Source organism: Euleptes europaea, chromosome 4, assembly GCF_029931775.1.
Source record: "Euleptes europaea isolate rEulEur1 chromosome 4, rEulEur1.hap1, whole genome shotgun sequence".
Lineage (NCBI taxonomy): Eukaryota > Metazoa > Chordata > Lepidosauria > Squamata > Sphaerodactylidae > Euleptes > Euleptes europaea.
The window spans coordinates 55482083-55501973 of NC_079315.1; the positions used below are offsets into that span (position 1 = coordinate 55482083).

At 40.5% G+C, this 19891-nt stretch overlaps 1 protein-coding gene across 1 annotated transcript in view; it reads right to left on the minus strand.

Annotated features, from left to right (window-relative positions):
* FRMD3 (FERM domain containing 3) overlaps nt 1-19891 on the minus strand; it is a 151637-nt gene that overhangs the window by 15429 nt on the left and 116317 nt on the right. Inside the window, exons 7-13 of the mRNA XM_056848723.1 lie at nt 10695-10782; nt 9161-9249; nt 8003-8066; nt 6964-7052; nt 5922-5996; nt 5328-5396; nt 523-644 (exon numbers count right to left, since the gene is read on the minus strand). Coding sequence (XP_056704701.1) covers nt 523-644; nt 5328-5396; nt 5922-5996; nt 6964-7052; nt 8003-8066; nt 9161-9249; nt 10695-10782 — 596 coding nt within the window. The remainder of the gene's footprint in view (nt 1-522; nt 645-5327; nt 5397-5921; nt 5997-6963; nt 7053-8002; nt 8067-9160; nt 9250-10694; nt 10783-19891) is intronic.

Below are 19891 nucleotides of genomic sequence, written 5' to 3' on the forward strand. Positions count from 1 at the left end.
CTCAGCTACCTCTCTCTTTATCACAATCTCTGGCATCTTTATCACAGGGTATAGTGGAGGGCACTATTTAAAAAACACTGCTGAAAAGCTAAAAAGGTCTGGTGACCATCTGGAGTGGGAAACCTCTTGGGAGTTCTTTGTAAACTGCCTTAAATTCCATGATGAAAGCAAGGCAGAATATGTGGGATTAATTATTAATAATAAATTATCCCTCTTCAAGTGTTTTGAGCCTACAAAACAATGAAATGAAATCTCTGCCTCTTTCTGAGTTGCTTTATATTTCTGCATGAAAAACTACTCGAGAGCTAGAGAATGTAGTGACCTAAATAGACATGGTTTGCACCACAGACTACATTGGAATCAGGCCCCAGTATGCTTACAACTATGTTTAAAGAAAGTTACATTTGGCTGTTAAACGCCATACCAGTCATGTTTGAGGTTGCTGTACATTTCCCTAAAATGTCTCTGCACTGTATCTGATTGGTTATGTTTGCTTGTTTTGTGTGTGAGGCTTAGACTTGCCTTCATCAGATGGAATTTCTTCCTGGTCATCAGGGGAAGGAAGGAGAGGTTGCAGGGGCTCCATATTAATGATGAGCTGTTTGTTCAAGGAGTGAGAACTGCGACTCTGCATTATACTGGTTCTGAGAAAAAGAAGAGGAAAAGAAAAGTTCTTCACCAAACATACTTGCAAACAAAATGCAACTGCCCTGTTGAAAGAAATATAGCAGAAAACACACTAGTTACTCTTAAGTTCTTCAGAATACTTATTTATACAAAGCTTTTGTGAGCCAGGGTCCACCACCAAATAAAAGGGAGCTCTGATGAGGACCTTTTGGCTCACTATCAGCCCATTCCTGACCTCCAAGGACGAAGGTCCTTTGGAGGCCAGGAAAGGGCTACGCTGGCTTTTGGGCCCCCTGCGCCAGCGCTGGCATTATTTACATCATCCAGGATGGGCCTAACGCCAGCAGGGAGGCCCGGATGCAGTCCTCCTAGCGTTGCCGTGGCAGCACCACCCAGGGACACCGGCTGGTCCTTCCACTGGTGTCCCACCAGCACAAACGCCCACACCAGCACCCTGGGGGGGCATTCCCAGGGCGTGCTGGGGGGCGGAGCTGCCAGTAGGCAGCTTCCTGCCCCCTTTCAGCCCGGCACACCAGCGGGGAGAACGGCGATGCTGCGCCTGCTTTTTTCCAGGCACAGCCTCGCTGTTCTCTATGGGGCAAAATGCCCCAATTTAAATTTAAAAAACTGGTGAAAGGCTTTTAAAAGCCTTTTGGTGGTTGGGAAACGGGTCTGGAGGCTTTTCAGCCATGCCATCCCCGGCCACCAAAAGGTGAGGAATGGGCTGAAAAGCTACTCCACAACAAAATGTGTTAGTCTCTAACATGCCTTAAAGTCTTTTATTTAGACTGCAACAGACTAACAAGGATAACCATACAGAATTAACGGGAAATGCTACATAAGGAAATTACGAAAGATAAAAAGCAAGGAAATAAAAATGTGAGGAAATTGCTGTGTTTTCTGATCAGCCCAGCTTGTGCTGTGACTCCCAGTGGTAAAACCAAAAGCAGAATTTTCTATAGTCACAATTTTGTAGGTCTTGATTTTTTTTTTTACTACCTTGGGGCCAACACAAAGCTAAGGCTGCTATGCTGGTCAATGAGCAACCTTACTGCCTTTCCTTTTCCAAACAACTGAACTGCCCTAACCTAATTAACTAGGTGCAGCCCCAGAAGTGGAGGAAACATCCTCACTATGTTTTCTCCTGCCCTTTCTATCAGGAGCCCAAACCTAATTTTTTTGTGGCAATCTTAGCCAGCCTTGTGGCAATCTTAGCCTAGCCTTGACCTGGGTACTGCAGCAGAGACAATCATTTTTCTTCTAGCTGATGTAAACCCACAGGAAGTCATTTGAAAAAAATGGGCTGCTATTTTAAATACATGTGTTTTTTTTAATTTAAGGCTATTAATTATAGGAACCACAGTAGAAGAAATGACTAGATAAAGAGACACTAGATACAATAGAAAATTTGAGGATTAATATCCCTATTATAAATTAATTATTAAGTAAATCGGTTGCCATTTTAAATAAATACTCTTTTGATTTAAGGCTTCCAAGAACAAGGTCACAGTAAAGGAAATAACTACTCCGGATAAATGGATACTAGATGAAATGGAGAATTTGAAGATTTATATCCATATTATAAGTAGACTGCTGTTATGAGAGAGCGTAGCACTTTGACCCTTCTGGGCTATACTGGATGAGTTGACTGCCTGATTACTTTAGAAAATGTCTTTATTCACACAATCCCACTTGAACCTAATAGAAACCAACAAACTTTAAAACTTAAACATGGAATAAGTAATTAGCATGCTAGGAAGGCTGGTACTGTATGAGAGCCGCCATAGAAACTAATATAAATTTAGCTATTATAGTTAACTATTTAACTGCAGAGAAATTTCAAACAGTTGAGGAGAGTATTTCTGTTGAACCTATGTAATATTAGGCTTTATTCTGTAAGAAAACACAGCATTTTGACCCATCTGAACTTTACCTGATGAATTAACTACTTGATGGTTTTAGCGAACAAGAAGCATGTAAGCTTAGAGCTCATTCCTGAGCCTGGGGGCCAAATGGACTTAGGGGGCGACAAGCTCCCTATGCCAGTGTCCATGCCACTTGCACCGTGCAAAGTGGCATGGACGCCAGCGTAGTGCCACTTGCAGCGACGCCCCAGGACTGACTCATGGACGCCAGCTCGGCCTCTTGCTGGCATCCTGCCAGTGCAAGTGCTCATGCCAGTAACCTGGGAGGCGTTCCTGAGGCATTCCGGGGGCGGGGCTGCTGGTAGGCTGCCTCCTAACTTCTTCCAGCCCAGGAAAGCCCCTCTCAGAAACAGCGTTGCTGTGCCAGGTATTTCCTGGCACAGTCTTACTGTTCTCTATGGAGGGAAATACCCCATTTTCGAATTTTTAAATTTAAAAAGGCTTCTTTTAGCCTTTTGGCGACCGGGGAACTCTTTGGAGGTGCCGCAGTGGCGCCTCAGCTACGCCATCCCCAGCCACCATGAAGTTCAGGAATGAGCTGCCCATTATGTTAAATAATCCCACCTGAACCTGATAGAAACCATGAAACTTAAATAACTCAGATGGGGAATTAGTAACTAGCATGCTAAGAAGGTTGATACTGCATGAGAGACACCATAGACGCTAATATAACCTCAGGTATTATAGCTAACTATTTAACCTATTGATATTTTTTGCTTAATGACATTCTAACTAGGACCATTTTTTCACTGATAGCAATGTTTATGAAAAAATTACAGAACAGTTAACATAAAAAATATTTTAAGTAAGGTAAAAACCTTTTATCAAAAATCTGTATACTTTCGCACCATTCCATTTATAAAAAATGCTTTTTAAATACTTATAGATTAAAATTACTTTAAAATAAATGTATTTTTATTAAGAATTGATGGTATTTACTGATGAAGTAATCCAACTAAACAAGTACAGCCTGGGAACTTGTCTTCTGAATTTTCCTTGATGAATTAACTACCTGATAATATTTCAACTTGTACAGAAATTTCCAACAGTTGAAGAAAACATTTCATGTTGAACTTATGTGATATTGGACTTTACTCTGTATTTTACATCTTTCTGAGTAATTAACAAAAAAGTTGGATAATTGACTTAAAGAAATACTATGTATGTACATTTACAAACTATGATGGAGATTGGAAATTATGACAATCAACAGTATTTTTCAACAATGTATTCTAGTAAAAATTAGATTTATATTAGAAACCTATACAATTATTGCTATTTATGATTATATACGCATATATTATAGGTACTATTTTCTATTTTTATACCTTTAGTATGCTTGGTACCTATACTCCCTATTATATATACTCGTCAATCCTGAAGGTGGGGCAGATCTGCAGTAGTCGGGAACAGCGCAGCTGCACCGAGTCGTCCAAGGCTTCCCAGCCGCCACGGAGGCAACCCCCCCTTTTTTTAAACATTTAAAAATTTTAAAGGGGGAAATTCCCCATAACAAGCAGTGCCACCACCACTCAAGGGGGTGTTCCCACGCTAAAAGGACTGTGGAACCTGCCTAAAGGCAGCTCCACCACCACAAACGCCCCGGGAATGCCCATCTATGCTGGTGTGGGCTTTCCCTTCTGGGGAAAGCCCAGCCGGCCTGGCTGCACTGGTGGCAGGGGCCGGCGGTATCTGGACACCAGCATGTTTGCCCACTGCACCAGTGGAGGTGCCACCTTATTCCATGATAAGATGGCACCTACACCAGCGCGGGGTCACGCTTGCTCCTAAGGAGCTTCGCCCCTCCTCTTCAGGAATGGGCTCTACACCTCGCCAAACTGGAGCAGCTTAACTAACAACTGAATGTATGATTACTCTATACAGGGTCATAAGGGCCAGCCCAAATTGTATGGCCTAATTTGTTGCAGCCTGATTTAGGGCCAGGCTATCTTTTTTCCTCCTTCCTAATTGTCATCCAATCTGTTTTTACTGTTGTTCTCTAGTTAACTTTGTATTTTCTGTATTTTAATTTAAAGATTATAATGGCCTTTGGTCACAGGCAATAAATTATATTACTTACTACTTACTTAACTATCTTTCCAAATCAGAGGCTCTCTGGCAGGGAGGAAAAGAAACTCAACAGTTGATATATAATGGATTTTTTGATAGATAACAGATGATCATCATACATATTAAGGATCAAGATTATTAACCAGCTTTCAAGGGACAAATACACAGTTTGTAATGTCTTATATGTCTTATAATGGTAATATTACTTCAGTTCTCTTGTCTAGAAAATACAGGCAAGAATAACAGTGCTGGCACTGGAACAGACTAATAATTACAGTGCAATCTTAAACAGAGTTACACCCTGATAAAACCACTGACTTTGAAGAGTGCTGAGGATTGCACCATTAATGGCCAATTTAGGCAGCCAATAGTGTAGTTTCTCTATTCTAAACTCACTGAAATGAACAGGCTTTTTTTGCCATCAAATCGCAGCTGCGGGGTTTTCAAGGCAAGAGATGTTCAGAGGTGGTTTGCCATTGCTTCCCTCTGCGATGCAGGAATTTCTTGATGGTCTCCCATTCAAATACTTACCAAGGCCAACTCTGCTTAGCTTCCGAGATCTGATGAGATTTAGGCTAGCCTGGGCTATCCAGGTCAGGCAAATGGGCTTAGACTGGAGTAACTCTGCATAGATTACCTTGCAAATATCCTGAAATCTCTCTATTAAGAACAGATTATGCAGATATTATTGGAACCCAAAGGTACCTGTGAACTTCAGGGGGCTCCCTCTGGATTTTAGAACTTGCTTCAACAACCTCTTTGGCAACTTTTCCACTGTAACAAAACACAATATTTAATACACAGGCTATTTTAAGGTGAAGGTCTGATTTGAATGGAGTAACTAAAAACATAAATCAATGAATATCTGATTTTAAAGGATATCAGATTAGATAAAAATATGCCCTATCTTTAAAAATTAAATTAGGCCTCAAGAAATAGTCCCAGTTAATATCACAGCTGAGAGTAGGAGTTCCAAAATAAATCATACCTCTATTCGGTGACAAAATAACCTCTGCCTAACTGCCTGTCAAATGTAGTGTCCCTTCATCTCTTTCTCCAACACTATTGAAGACTTCTGCTTAGATACAGGTAAGAATGCCACATTCCTATGCAGTTACTCCAGTTTAACATTGTTGAAATCAATAGGATTAGACTGGAGTAACTGCACAGGACTGCACTGTGCCACTACCAGGGGAGGTGGCAACCAGTGCTTAGTGGAATTTCGGAGGGGAGTTTGAGTTTTTACTGGTCCCAATTAACTAATGGACAATACAGTTACTGAGATCAGTACATACTCACTTGTATCGAAACCTGCTGCCTTTAAAAAATATTTTGCTGCTGGACATAGTCTTGATTTGGCTGGATTTTGCAAACCTTCAAAGAAAACAAAGGAAGAAAGAGGCTGTTACATTATCAACGAAGCAAAAAATGCACAAAATTTTATTGGTTATGGAGTGTTTGTTTATTGTGCTGAATTTTGATTTTATTGGTTTTAGGAGCAATCTGAAAGAGGTCTACTTACAAAAGGTAAGTCCCTTTTTATTCAGTATGACTTACTCCCAGGAAAGTGTCCTAGGATTGTAGAGTTTGTGTGTTATGTATATTATGCGATGTTTAATAACTTTACTGATGCTTCATTTTTATTTAGCTTTTGTATGTCACACTTGCAGGTCAGGACAAAAGCAATTGGGAGACAGCATTTGAGGTTGGGGAAATGGCACAGGGTTGCACTGTGCGAATATTATCCTTTTTTAAAAAACAACCTTTCTGCATGGTGGCTATACTGAAAATATCTATTACTGGATTAAATATTTTAATTTCTATTAAAAGGAACCTTCTTTCTTTTCCACTTCAAAAGCCACCAAACTGTGAATCTCATATTGTGACAGAGTCTTCACTAAGCTAATCTGCATAAGATATCAAGGTGCATCTTGTCTTTGTAATGTGTAAAAAATCTCATGTTCTTGATGTTTGCTGCTCATCAACACACTGGATATATGATTTATGTTAGAGTTACTAGCCCTGTGCTGGCAACCTGCAAGAGCTTTTGGGGAGCGGAGCATGGGGAAGGAGAGCATCAATGAGGCAGTGATGTCAATTCCAGATGATCATCTGATGTTATGATCACCACCTGCACTAGAAATTTCCCCAGTATCTTTGGTAAAGACCATAGAGATTGGGAAATTCCTAAAGCATTGGGTGAACAGAAATGATGTCGCCACATCTGCAATGTCCCCCCCTCCCCGTTTTCTCCTGTTTCAACAGCAAATAAGAGCAGTCCAGAGCCAGCAGGGGTGGGTATATAGATTTGATTATACATAACATATACATTTTTACTTACTTGTAAAAAGCCTGGTTTTCCACTCCACACTTCCAAAGATGCTTGCAGGCTGCTGGTGTAGAGGTATGGAATGACAACATAGCCTTTTTCTAAGAGTTTGGAGGAAATTAAACACAAAGAAGTTTTTTTTTTACTTAAGGCTTAGCTGGGCCTCAGGTCATAGTTCTCAGGTTGTGAGTAGTCCCCTCTTGGATTGGATGAGATCTTGGGGAGATGCTGGGTTTCATCAACATTGTTCCCAGAATTTGGGAGGGTTTGAAAATCATGTGCATGGGGGCCTAACTTGCTTGGGGCCATGGAGTATAGGAGGGGCATTTAAACCTCCTCCCACTGCCATTTCCCGGACCTGGAGCAGCCCCAGGGAGCCATTATTTGACTTTTAGGGGTAAACAAATGCCGACATCATGTGGAAGGCTGGACTATGTAAACCATTAGTTCTCTTCCCAAGGCAAATTCTGAGGTTCCTTCTATGCCCATTATTAATGTTATTCATACCTTTCTCAATGTTTCTTCCTCCCCCCACCAAGTAAATATCCATTGCCTAACTGCCTTCTACTTTTTCTAGGTTTTCCTTCTTCCTGCTCAGAGCAACAGTATGGGGTGGTGGTGATGGCTTCCTGACCTCTTGGATACAACCCTGTATAAGTCAAGCAGTTTGAATGTTTGAAGAGTTACCATTTCAGTCCAAATAGGAATACTTTGACTCAACCAAATCATAACAATTTTGGCCTTTTTAGGTAGATGTATTATGTCAAAATGTTCAGGGACTATTTGTTGCCATGTTGAACTCACACATTTAAACAATATTTAAAATATAAATAAAATAATAAAAATATATAATTAGACTGCATTCTTTTCTGTGTGAAACAGGGCTGCTTTCTATAAAGCTACTTTTATTTCAGAGCATATGTCAACAGCCCTACCTTCATGCAATGCAGCAGTTTTGTGAGAAAAAGAGCAAATATGCACACTTTCAGTTAGAAAGGCCCACATTTAAAGCTGAAAAGTTTTTAAATACATGAGATATAAAATATCCAACCTCCTTCTGAGTTCCAATCACATAGAATGTCTTCCCTTCAAATTTTAATTTATAGACATCAGACCTGTAAAAAATGATTTTGAATGAGAAAAACAGAACAGTTTTAAAAGGTTATTTGGTAATGTCATGAAAATGTATCCAAATTCATAAACCTTTGGCAAGTTGATGTAGAATGAATTATTTTGCAATAGAAAAAAACAAGAACGTAACTTATTAAAACCCATATTAGTAAGCGGACAGTATAATTCAATATATTTTAAATTCTGTGCTTTCAATATTTTTAAAAATAGATTGCAAGCCTATGGATAGGAACATTGAAGTCCCTCCCCATCTCAAACCCTGCCCTCCTTTGGCTCCGCCTCAAAAACCTCCCACCAGTTGCGAAGAGGGACCTGGCAACCCTACACATAGGACTTTAAAGATCTGCACCAGCACCTTGCATTGTGCCCTGAAACAGATTGGGAACCAGTGCAGATGGACCAAAACTGGAGCTTGCTGCAGCATTCTGCACCAGTTGAAGTTTGTGAACACTTAGCAAGGGCAGCCCCGCACAGAACGCATTGCAGTAATGTAATGGAGATGTAACCAGGGCATACACTACAGTGGTCAGATCTTTTCTGCCCAAGAAGGGCTGTAGCTGGATAACCAACTGAAGCTGGAATATAGTCACATTATCAAAACCACATAATGCAGGGGGGAAAGACATGCAATTAACTTAATAATTTGCTATATCCCCTCCTTTATGGATTTTCACACCAAGGCATAACAGGACTATAGCTTTTCATTAACATTGCTACAATTGTTATAGCAAGTGCTTTGGGAACCTCAAAGAAGCACTAAAAGGAAAGTGAATGAGAAATCAGTGTTTGCAAAACTGGATGTATGGCACCCATAGAAGTTCAAGTGCCAGCATGGTTCTTCTTGTGTTAGCACAAGCTGTTTCCCTAGTACTCAGTTTCTGAGCCCCATACCCAACTTCACTAAAATTTATGTCCGCATTTTTTAAATTTTCATGTGTCAGAAACAATAGTGACTCAAATAAATCTGCATCATTTTGATTCAAAAGAAAAGACAGTGAAATGAATCAAACTGTTTCTGGAAGGGAAGAAATTAAGTTATATTTGAACATGACAAACAGTTCTCAGGATGTCGGCTCACCATTTTAGCAAATGTATCCTTTTATTTCCCTGGAAAACTACAAAACCTGCAGATGTGAATCCTAAAAATGTTGTGGTCCCTGTTGAATCCTTGAATGGAAAAAACAGAACAAAATAAATTAGAAACATTGGGTGGGGTACAACCAACCATACAGAAAAGTTCTATGTTTAACAATGTGTATTTCCATCCACTTATACCAGCATCCAGTGAATTTGCCAGTGCGTGCTGAAGAGGCTGCGTACCTTAACAGGGCTGGAATTATGAACTGATTGTTCCCACCCCTTAAATGTTAGGTAGCCCTAATGTTTCTGGTCAGACCCAACTGGTCATCCATGACATGCTCTGGAAGCCTGCTTGTAAACACCTTCCTGGTATTTTCCATATTGACCCGCAATTCAAGTCACTTTTGGTCTAAACTTTAGAGCAGGTTTTCCATAATGCATTCCCATGAAGCTGTAGGTGCTACCTGAGTTGCTGCATGTGTGTGCCTAATATTGACCCAAAGTGCTGATCTAGTGATTCTGACTTCTAATTGAAAGCCAAATATTGCTACTTTGGCCTCTTTGAATGGGATACAGGCCATGAATAAAAATGCCTACCATATAAGTATTCATGTATCCCAAGTCCATTTTTCTCCCAGCCAGGGTCACTTCTGGTTTCAGAGCCCATCTGGGAAAGAAATGTTTAAAATGACTGTGGAGGAGGAGATTGCAGGAAATCATCAGTGCATGGGAGAGCACCTTCCTTCACTGATTGTTCCCTGCAAGTGTCCCCCTAGTCCCCAAATTAGCAATGGGAAGGGATCATGGGGTTGACAACACTGTGTTTGCTTTATAACATATGGATGGCCCTTGGACTGAAATTTGGAACACTATCAAACAATTTACAGACATACAGAATATTCCATACAGCCCTATTCAGTTATTTTAACATCAACAAACCACTTATACTAGCATTCTAGCATTTACCATTGCAATCAATAGTGTCAAGCTGCGTCAGATTTAAAAATGCCAATTTACGATTGATGGCACACTGATGTCTAGAGACATATTTAAAATAGGAGATGCCTAGGAGCGGACAGCATCATAATTTTTTACATTGAAGATGTATATTAGATGTATATCCTGCCTTTCTATCTGCTTCAAGGCAACATAGTCATAATAAAGCATAACATTAAAGAAGATGCTAATTAGTTGTCAGGCATTGAACTTGACAGGATCTACAAAATATAAAACATTTGATTATTACATCATTCAAAAGAGCATGTTTAATGTACTATGGGCATGGGTCTTTATTTATTAAAATAATGATGAAGCCCATGGTATGAGCTTCCCACCTCTTCCTGCACGTGCTGCTTCTCAGCATATGGATGTTTCCTACTGCTGACATCCTCTCCTCTGTTTGCAGTCTTACTACACACAGAGCAGTGAACTCAAAGGAAGACTGAATCCCTTATAACACACATGGGAGAGGAACTGGATCCAGCCTTAAGTACAGAACATACAATTTGTGTATCTTAAAATACACTCTTTACCTTGCAAGGGTGGGGATCAACACCATACGTTTCTAAAGAATGTGCTTTCAGTAATAAATTAAACTCAGCAACAGCTGGACTCTGACCCCTAAAAAAATAACACAAAGAAAAATGGTATGTTAAGAAATATGAATAGTCTTAACCAGTGATAGTCATCACAGAAGGAAATAGGAGACGTTTCATATGATTTGCCCGCTACTCTGTCCAAGTGCCTAATCCTTTTGGATTAAGTTTGGATGCTTTCGACATACTCTCGAGACTGCAGTGAGCTGTGCAGTTAATCAGGGGTTATCAAATATCCTTCTTTTGGTGTAGTTAACACTTAATAAGAAATAAACTAGAGTGCTCGTTTTCCATCATCCACTTCTCAAATTCATTCAAAGGAATGGCCCAGATTAAAATGCATTCCTTCCTGCTTTGAGATCAAGCAAGGATATTTTAGTAGTTGCTGCCTCCCTCTCCCTCCCTCTCTCTCTCTCTATATATATATACAGGACTCAAGTAAATGGAAACCAATGAAGCTATTTCAAGATGGCAGTAATATGTTCCCACTTTTGGGCTCTCACCAACAGCAAGTAATTAGATTCTATACCACCCAAAGCTTCCGGATTTTTTTTATGGGCAGCTCCAAAAGTCTACAGCATGGAGATGGAAGTCATCTGTAGCCTGAAGGTTCATGTTAAAGTTCAGTACTGTTACTGTCACAAGTGTGAGCCCGTAACAACAGTGTTCTTATCACATGATCGCAAATGAGTTTTTCCAAACCGAACAGCCATACAACATATATATTTTTAAAGCTACCATATGGTAACATATCCTGTTGCCACAATTCAAATTGCTACATTTCAGATAGCTTGAAGCAATCTGGTTTTCAAATTGTGTGTTGATTTGGAGATAAGGAAAAAAGAAACATGCATATTGAGAAACTAGAGAAGAATGATGTTGCTGAAATGGAAGATACACATTGCCTTCCAGTTAGTTTTAGAGGGTAGCCGTGTTGGTCTGCAGTAGAACAGTTAGATTCAAGTCTAGTAGCACCTTAGAGACAGACCAACAAGACTTTCAGGGCATAAGCTTTCGAGGGTCAAAGCTCCCTTCATCAGACACGAGTAGGAATGGAGATATCTGAGTCTTTATATCCCAGTCAGAAGGAAGGAAGGTGTTTTAAAGAATGCTTGTAAAGGATGTAAAGGTACAGTGCATATTGCAATCAGCTTGAATAGAGCAAAGGGGAAATCCTTGGGGGCAGAAAGTTAGCATCCTTAGTGAGATGAGAATCTTATCTCCCTATTCAGCCCTGGAGGATCCATTGTTCTGAACTTGAGAATGAACTCAGGTTCTTAGGTCAGCAGTGGAAACAGGTCAGTCCCTACACTAAAGAATAAATAAATGGACATAAATCCAACATTAAAAACTGTGTGTGTTAAGTGCCATCAAGTCGCTTCCGACTCATGGCGACCCTATGAATGAAAGTCCTCCAAAATGTCCTATCTTTGACAGCCTTGCTCAGATCTTGCAAATTGAAGGCTGTGGCTTCCTTTATTGAGTCAATCCATCTCTTGTTGGGTCTTCCTCTTTTCCTGCTGCCCTCAACTTTTCCTATCATGATGGTCTTTTCCAGTGACTCTTGTCGTCTCATGACGTGACCAAAATACGACAGCCTCAGTTTAGTCATTTTAGCTTCTAGGGTCAGTTCAGGCTTGATTTGATCTATAACCCACTGATTTGTTTTTTTGGCAGTCCACGGAATCCGTAACACTCTCCTCCAACACCACATTTCAAAGGAATCTATTTTCTTCCTATCAGCTTTCTTCATTGTCCAGCTTTCACACCCATACATAGTAATAGGGAATATGATGGCATGAATTAATCTAGTCTTGGTGGCCAGAGTCACATCCTTACACTTCAAAATCTTTTCTAGCTCCTTCATGGCTGCCCTTCCCAGTCTCAATCTCCTCCTAATTTCTTAGAATTTAATTTCTTCTAATTAAAAACTATAACACTCAAAAACTACAGGAAGTCCTCAAAAAAAAAAAGAAACTTCAAGGGGAAATTACAATGCAAGACTGCTAAATCTGAGTTCATTTGCAATCCGGGGGTGAGGGAGGACACAGAAGGGGCTTTTGTATGTTCTCCTGAACAGCACTCACACTAATGATTCTGGATTGTACCCTGTAATTAATACATAATAATTATGTATTGGCTTTCCTCCAGTGTTGTGTTGTGTCTGTCTCTCTATGTTTTTACTGAATTATTTAAATATTTTATATACAAATTATTTCAAATGCTGTTTAAAAGTTTAAAATGTTTTAATATTTGTTGCATTGGGGGCCCTAACTGAGTAGAAAGGTGTCATAGAAATGTTTTAAATAAATAAATAAATTCTGTACATAGCTAGCAAAAGGATGAATTAGAGTGCAATTCTAAGCAGACTGAACCTTAGTCAGATGTATTCAATGGAGTTTATCCCATGATAGTGTTCATAGGACTGCACGTTGAGAGGGCTGTGGTAAAGCTAGGTTTTAATATAGAGGCTCAGGGTCTAATCAAATGATGAGCATAAAATAGCATTTTCTTTTTAAAATACTATATTTTATATTTGTTTTGTATGAAGAACAAGGAAATTAGTTAGGGTTGCCAGGTCCCTCTTCGCCATCAGTGGGAGGTTTTTGGGGTGGAGCCTGAGGAGGGCAGGGTTTGGGAAGGGGAGGCCCTTTGATGCCATAGAGTCCAATTGCCAAAGCGGCCATGTTTTCCAGGTGAACTGATCTCTATCAGCTGGAGATCAGTTGTAATAGCAGGAGATCTCCTGCTATTACCTAGAGGTTGGCAACCCTAAAATGAGCATATATTGCACTTGGAACCTAAGAAAAATTACAGGTGGGAACCTGCAAGTACTTGCAGGAAGAATCTCACTTCCCCCTCCTCCACTATTTCCTCTTTCCCTTTCCTGAAAGCCCCTATAGTATCTCCCATTTCCTGCCTCCTCCTCTCCTTCTTGCCCAACAGTTAATCTAAATTCATCTGCCCCTCTGTATTTAGCTTTCCCTCTCCCTCCCCAGCAGCACCCTAGGAAAACTATAGCCCAACTAAGTGGTGCTTGCCTAGGGTTGCCAACCTCCAGGTATTACCTGGAGATCTCCTGCTATTACAACTGATCTCCAGCCAATAGTGATCAGTTCACCTGGAGAAAATGGCCGCTTTGGCAATTAGACTCTATGGCATTGAAGTCCCTCCCCTCTCCAAACCCTGCCTTCCTCAGGCTCTGCCCCAAAAACCTGCCGCCGGTGGTGAAGAGAGACCTGGCAATCCTATGCTTGCCATTGGGCCAGGCCAACTTGCATGATAAGGAACCCTCAAGGACTTGTGAGGGGGCATCTCACTTTGTCCTCTCCCACTATTTTCTCTTTCCCTTTGCTGAAAGCCCTCATAGCCTCTCCCCTTTTCCTGCTTCCTTCTCTCCTTAGGTCGTCAGCTCCAGATTGGGAAATTCCTGTAGATTTGGGGGTAGAGACTTGGGAGGCAAGGTTTGGAGAGGGAAGTGACCTCAGCAGGGTATAATGCCATAGAGTCCAGCCTCCAAAGCAGCCATATTCTCCATTTTCTTCAAGGATCTCCACTCCTCCACTTTAACCTTGCAGTAACCCTGACGGATTTGATTCCATGTCTCCCAAGTCCCAGTCTAATCTCCAAACCAACACACTATGCTCTATTTCTTAAGGACTTTCTATGGGAGAGGCTGCTTCAGGGAGCTTGAAGGCCACTCAAACATGGAGCATCCTAAAGAACATAATCACTGATATTCCTTTCCCTGGCAAAGATTATCACATTTTTTTCCTCCTTTGGGAGGCTTCAAGTCTGAAATAAAGACACCCTCAGTTTTGGAACCTGATCAAGCCTCCAAAGATACATTATAGACATCAGTTTTTTAACCTTCCTGAATTTCATTGCCCAGCACATCACAGATTTTATTTTAATAGGTGGTATAATGACAGATTTTTGAAATTGGTGCTACACAATTATACTATGATCTAGAGACCTCTTTTCATAAGTAGAAATCACTCACAGACCCCCTGGAGCATTTTACGGGAGGAGGCTGCATTACAAAGGAGAGAGGAAAACCCTGTTCTGTTCCCAGAGCTCAGCTCGTGACTCTTCAGATCCAACCCACTGTTTTAAAACAATAATATGTCCAAAACTTGGAAACAAACTAGCAATTCAAGTAAATCAGAATACAATAACTATCAGTTTGGGCTGTAGAACAATTAAAATGTTTAAAGCGAAGAACACTGTAATAATTAGTTACTTCCAATATAACATCAAAAGTTCAGATAACAAGTGAGATAAAAGGGAAAATGACAATAATAAATAAACAAATTTAAAGTTATTAGAGGAAGCAGTCTTTTCTGAAGTTTGGATATTAGCTGCTTTGGGGGGGAAATAAACCTACCTCTGTGCAAAGTAGTATACCTTAATGAAGAACAGAAAAAAAGCAAATTTTGTGCAAACAGCATTAAACTAGGTCTCTAAAAGAGCTCAAAATCCAATTCAAAAGAGAACAGACTTTCCAACACAGTTTAATGAGTAACAGAATTAGAAAACTGAAGTTTTAGATTTGACCACCGCAATCTTGCCATGCTAAAAAAAAAAAAATCTAAAGGACTAAATATTTTTCTAATACCACAGTTTTATGAGCTAGAGGCTGCTTCACACAATAAGGAGCATACAGAGCCATTAAGGAGTCTGGGAGCCAATTCTGATGCACACAATGCTCAATTCAGATCAGGGCAATGGCACATATGGAGAAGGAGTATCATCCTTCCCCTTTTTCCCAATCTGAAATGGTCCTGTGGGTGCTATTTGGCCCATTAGGAAAATCCAAGAAACTAACAATCTGACCGTTACACATAGTGAGGACCCCAGATCCAACCCGTAAACTCTATAATGTGTGAATTGCCATGGGTGTTTAGCATCAGATGCTTACTTGTGAGAGAGAACATGTCCTATTGTGGTGGGGAAAGAACTCAAGCCAGTTCAATCACTCATTTAGTTGATGCCATGGAATCTGTCTCAACTTCTATGAACTCCACTGTACTGTATAAAGAATAGAGACCAACCTCCAGGTGGGACCTGTGGATCCACCAGAATTACACCTCATCTCCAGACTATAGAGATCAGTTCCCCTGGATAAAATGGATGCTTTGGAGGGTGAACTCTGGATTATACCCAACTGATGAACCTGTTCTCCCCAGGCTCCATCCCTAAATCTTCAGGAGTTTTCCATCCCAGATGTGGCAACCCTACTCCCCCATCTCCCACCGGGGGGGGGGGGCTGGCAACCCTAATACAGCACAAGAGTGTTCTTCAATGGGCAGAATGACAAGATGATGCAGGTTCCTTAAGATGGCTCAGTAAGTTACATCTAAAACCTGTTTTAAAGCCCTGAAGGCACAAACAGCTGCAAAACATGACACTATCCTTTTAAAGCAGTGAAGAAATATTTAGGAGTGGCAGGGCAGGATTTATTTTCACTTGCAGGGGTTAAGAGGACATAACTTTAGTTACTGCAGTGTACGCCACTGCTTACATTGAGGTAGTTAATGCCAGTTCATCTCCTGTGCGCCAGCTTGCCACAAGCACCATCAGATCTGCTTGGCAACTGATGTTGAAGCAATACTTATGGTGAAGGCTACCTTGTATGGGAAGCTGATACAAACCACATGGGGAGACATCTGGTCCAAGGAGTTGCCATAATGCAGATGCTGTTGCCATCAGCCATGAGAAATGTCCTTAGTCACTAGAAATCTATCTATGGAGAGGAAAGTTGCATACTTGTCAGCACAGGTTATTGGTAAGCCAGATATTGCAGATAACCTGCATTCAATCCATAAGCAATAAGATTTCCCCTGGGCATGGGGAGGAGTAAGGAATTCACTCCAAAAGCTAGAGTTAATATTGGCACTTCCTTATGGCTCCACTGAGGAGTCAGCAGCTGAGCTTAGAGTCTGAAGTGTGTCATATTAGTATACAAAGGGAAATTCTGTACAGTCTTTGCTGACAGGCAGTGCTTGGAATCTAGGACAGCTGCTAGGCTCACGCATATATTTAAAAACAAATGTAGAAGTTGCAAAGAAGAGGAACTGGAATAAAAACTGGGTAACTAGAATACAGAGGAGTGACAGCTCTGGGCATAGGGTGTTCAAACAGCACACAGTTCTGGTCAGTATTCTTTATGTTCAATGCATCATCATGCTAAATCAGTGTATCAGTGTTTCAATAAGCTAAAATTATGGTGCCCTGAAATGGTATTCCAAAACTACTCCAAAAGAAATGGAAGACTTGACTTTTCATAAAGCAAGCTAGTTACAAACTATAATTTTTTTTCCCCATGTTCTGTCAAAGCAAGGTTTTTATGTTCAGGCTGTCCAGTCTGAAACTGACTATCCTGTGGTTTTTTTAATCACTTTTCAAAAACAGGAAACACCAAGTTTTACTGGTATGTTTTACTGTCTCTTGATTTGCAACTCTTTGTTTGATATATACCTATTGATTTACACTCTCTGTAAAATAATTATCCATGTCATATGCATCTGAAGAAGTCTATGAAAGCTTATGCAGGAATAAACTTTGTTACTCTTCAAAATGCCACCTGATTTCTGTTTTGTTGATACATCCTGCTTTTCTTTTATTAAAAAATAATAATCCAAAGACACTTTCTTGCCATCATCTGGTTATACTTTTTTTTCCTTGTCAATCTGTCATGAATTTGTCAGGTTTCTTAAAAGTCTTGTGATAACATAAAAACCTGGAAGGATTTCAACTAAAGATTCACTCATCACATATAATGGCCCAGTTCACTTAATATAACATGGCTTTGCTATTAACTAAGGTGGACAACCATTCATGAAAAGGTTACATGACATAATTAATCACAGACTTCTAAAACTGTCCTGATTCTGCTGTCATCGCCTTGTTGGAGATTCAATTTGCACAGTCAGGCTCAGAGAATAGTTGTGACTATGAAGGTCACATTTCCATAAAATCTTGACATGTTTTTACTACACCATATAAAGAGAGCAAGAGTCAGGACCACCGTAATGTTCATTTGTTCAAATTAATAAGAACAAGTCTCATCAGTGAGGTGAAATGAGTCATCACTATGTGCATTCAGCTACATCCTAGGCATTTGCTCCACTGCCTTCAAAAAACAGGTACACTACAATACAATACAAGATGCCTTAAGGCAGTGGGGCATTAGAATAATAGGCACTATGTTTTTTAGTAAGTAACAAAGACAAGACTAAAAAGCATGTTGATTTGATGGTATGCTATATACCACAATATTTTTGATAATGGATTTTTTTCTTAGTTAACAGGAAATCTGAAGCCAAAAGACTAAAAACCAAACCCAAACTTATGGCTGCCTTGAACATAGAAAAGTTTGCATAAACATGATTTGAAGTTTTTGTTGAATACTGACAAAGAAAACCTAAGAACAAGCACAGGTGGAAGAGGGCCAAGTTCCAACTTCCTTAAGGTATAAGTATAAGTCCAATACAAAGCCCATTTGTAAGCAAGATATTTGAAGTCTTTACCAACCGCTGTATTTAAAATTTGTGCGTGGTGCTCTGAGGGGAGGGGACATTCCTCCCCCATAATAGAAACAATTGTGAATGTCCCATTGCACAATTCAAGTTTATTGTCAGAGCTTACAGCTTGGCAGTCCTGGGGCTAACTTTACCAGAGCTGCCTAGTGGCTCCCATGACTATTCCTCCTCTGGCCTTTCTTTCTCCCTCTCTTCCCACCTGCTGCTTGCTCTCCCTTTCTCCCTTTCCTCCTCCTCCTGGCAACAGGCTCCTTTTTCTTATTACTACTTCCTTCTCGCATACTTTCACTGCTCCCTACCCCCATCTTTTATATCTTCCTTTGGTTCCATCATAAGAACATAAGAAAGGCCATGCTGGATCAGACCAAGGTCCATCAAGTCTAGCAGTCTGTTCACACAGTGGCCAACCAGGTGCCTCTAGGAAGGCCATAAATCCTCTTCCTTGTTCCTCCAATACTGCCTTCTCTTTACTCCAAGCCTTCTCCAATAAGCCCTTTGCCATGCCTCCCTGGCCATGTCTCACTGCTGCTCTTCACGAGCAGGCTTCTGGTTGTGTCTCAGCCAGCACATTGGGTGCAGGCAGTTGCACACCCACTCCAATTAGCCAGCTGGCCTCTGGGTTCACCACCACAGGCATCACCCGCTCCTTTTGATCCTCCAAGATATCTACATATGGCCCTTTCCATGCTCTCTGATCCCAGGCCCCTGGGTAGGACCCCAACCCAGATAGGCTGTCACAGTTACATTTATGATTTACATCAGAATTTGTTTACATTAAATGGGTAATTGTACATCATACTAAAGCCAGCATGGTGTAGTGGTTAAGAGCGGCGAACTCTACTCTGAAGAACTGGGTTCAATTCCCCACTCTTCCACATGAAGCCTGCTGGGTGACCTTGGGCCAGTCTCAGTTTTCTCAGAACTCCTCTCAGCCCACTCAAAGGCAGGTGATGGCAAACCACCTCTGAATGTCTCTTGCTTTGAAAACCCTACAGGGTCATCATAAGTCAGCTGCAACTTGATGGCACCTTATACACACACAATCATACTAGGGTTAAGAATATTTATTACATCACATAGCACATATTGTCCAATCAAGAACACATACTATGGGTGAAATTTTGCTTTCTTGGGAACCGGAGTTCTTTCTGTGACTACAGGTCACCTGCTCTGCCATGGAATTCCTCCTTGAAGCCTTCCCTGTTCTTTCTGCCCTTACAACAAACTCTGTAACCAGGGCTGCTTCCAAATGGTGAGTATTCTCCATGGAAAGTTCCATGAAGAATGTTCCATGGATGGAACAGTGAGGTGTGTGTGTGTGCTGTGTATATAGAATTAATGTAGAATAAAGGCAGTCCTCACTGTGATTCCTTTTATGCTGTTGCAATTATTTTGCTTTTTTATCTGACATTTAACTGATGTTTTATATTTCATCATTTGTGCTGCTGTGTTTCACCTGTTTTGTTGTTTTATTTACTGTATTTTGTTGGTTTTATTGTAAACTGCTTCAGGCATAGTGCATGGATAAGCAGGTAATAAATCAAATCAATCAGTAAATACAATATCTTGCAAGTGTGTGTTCCCAAGACA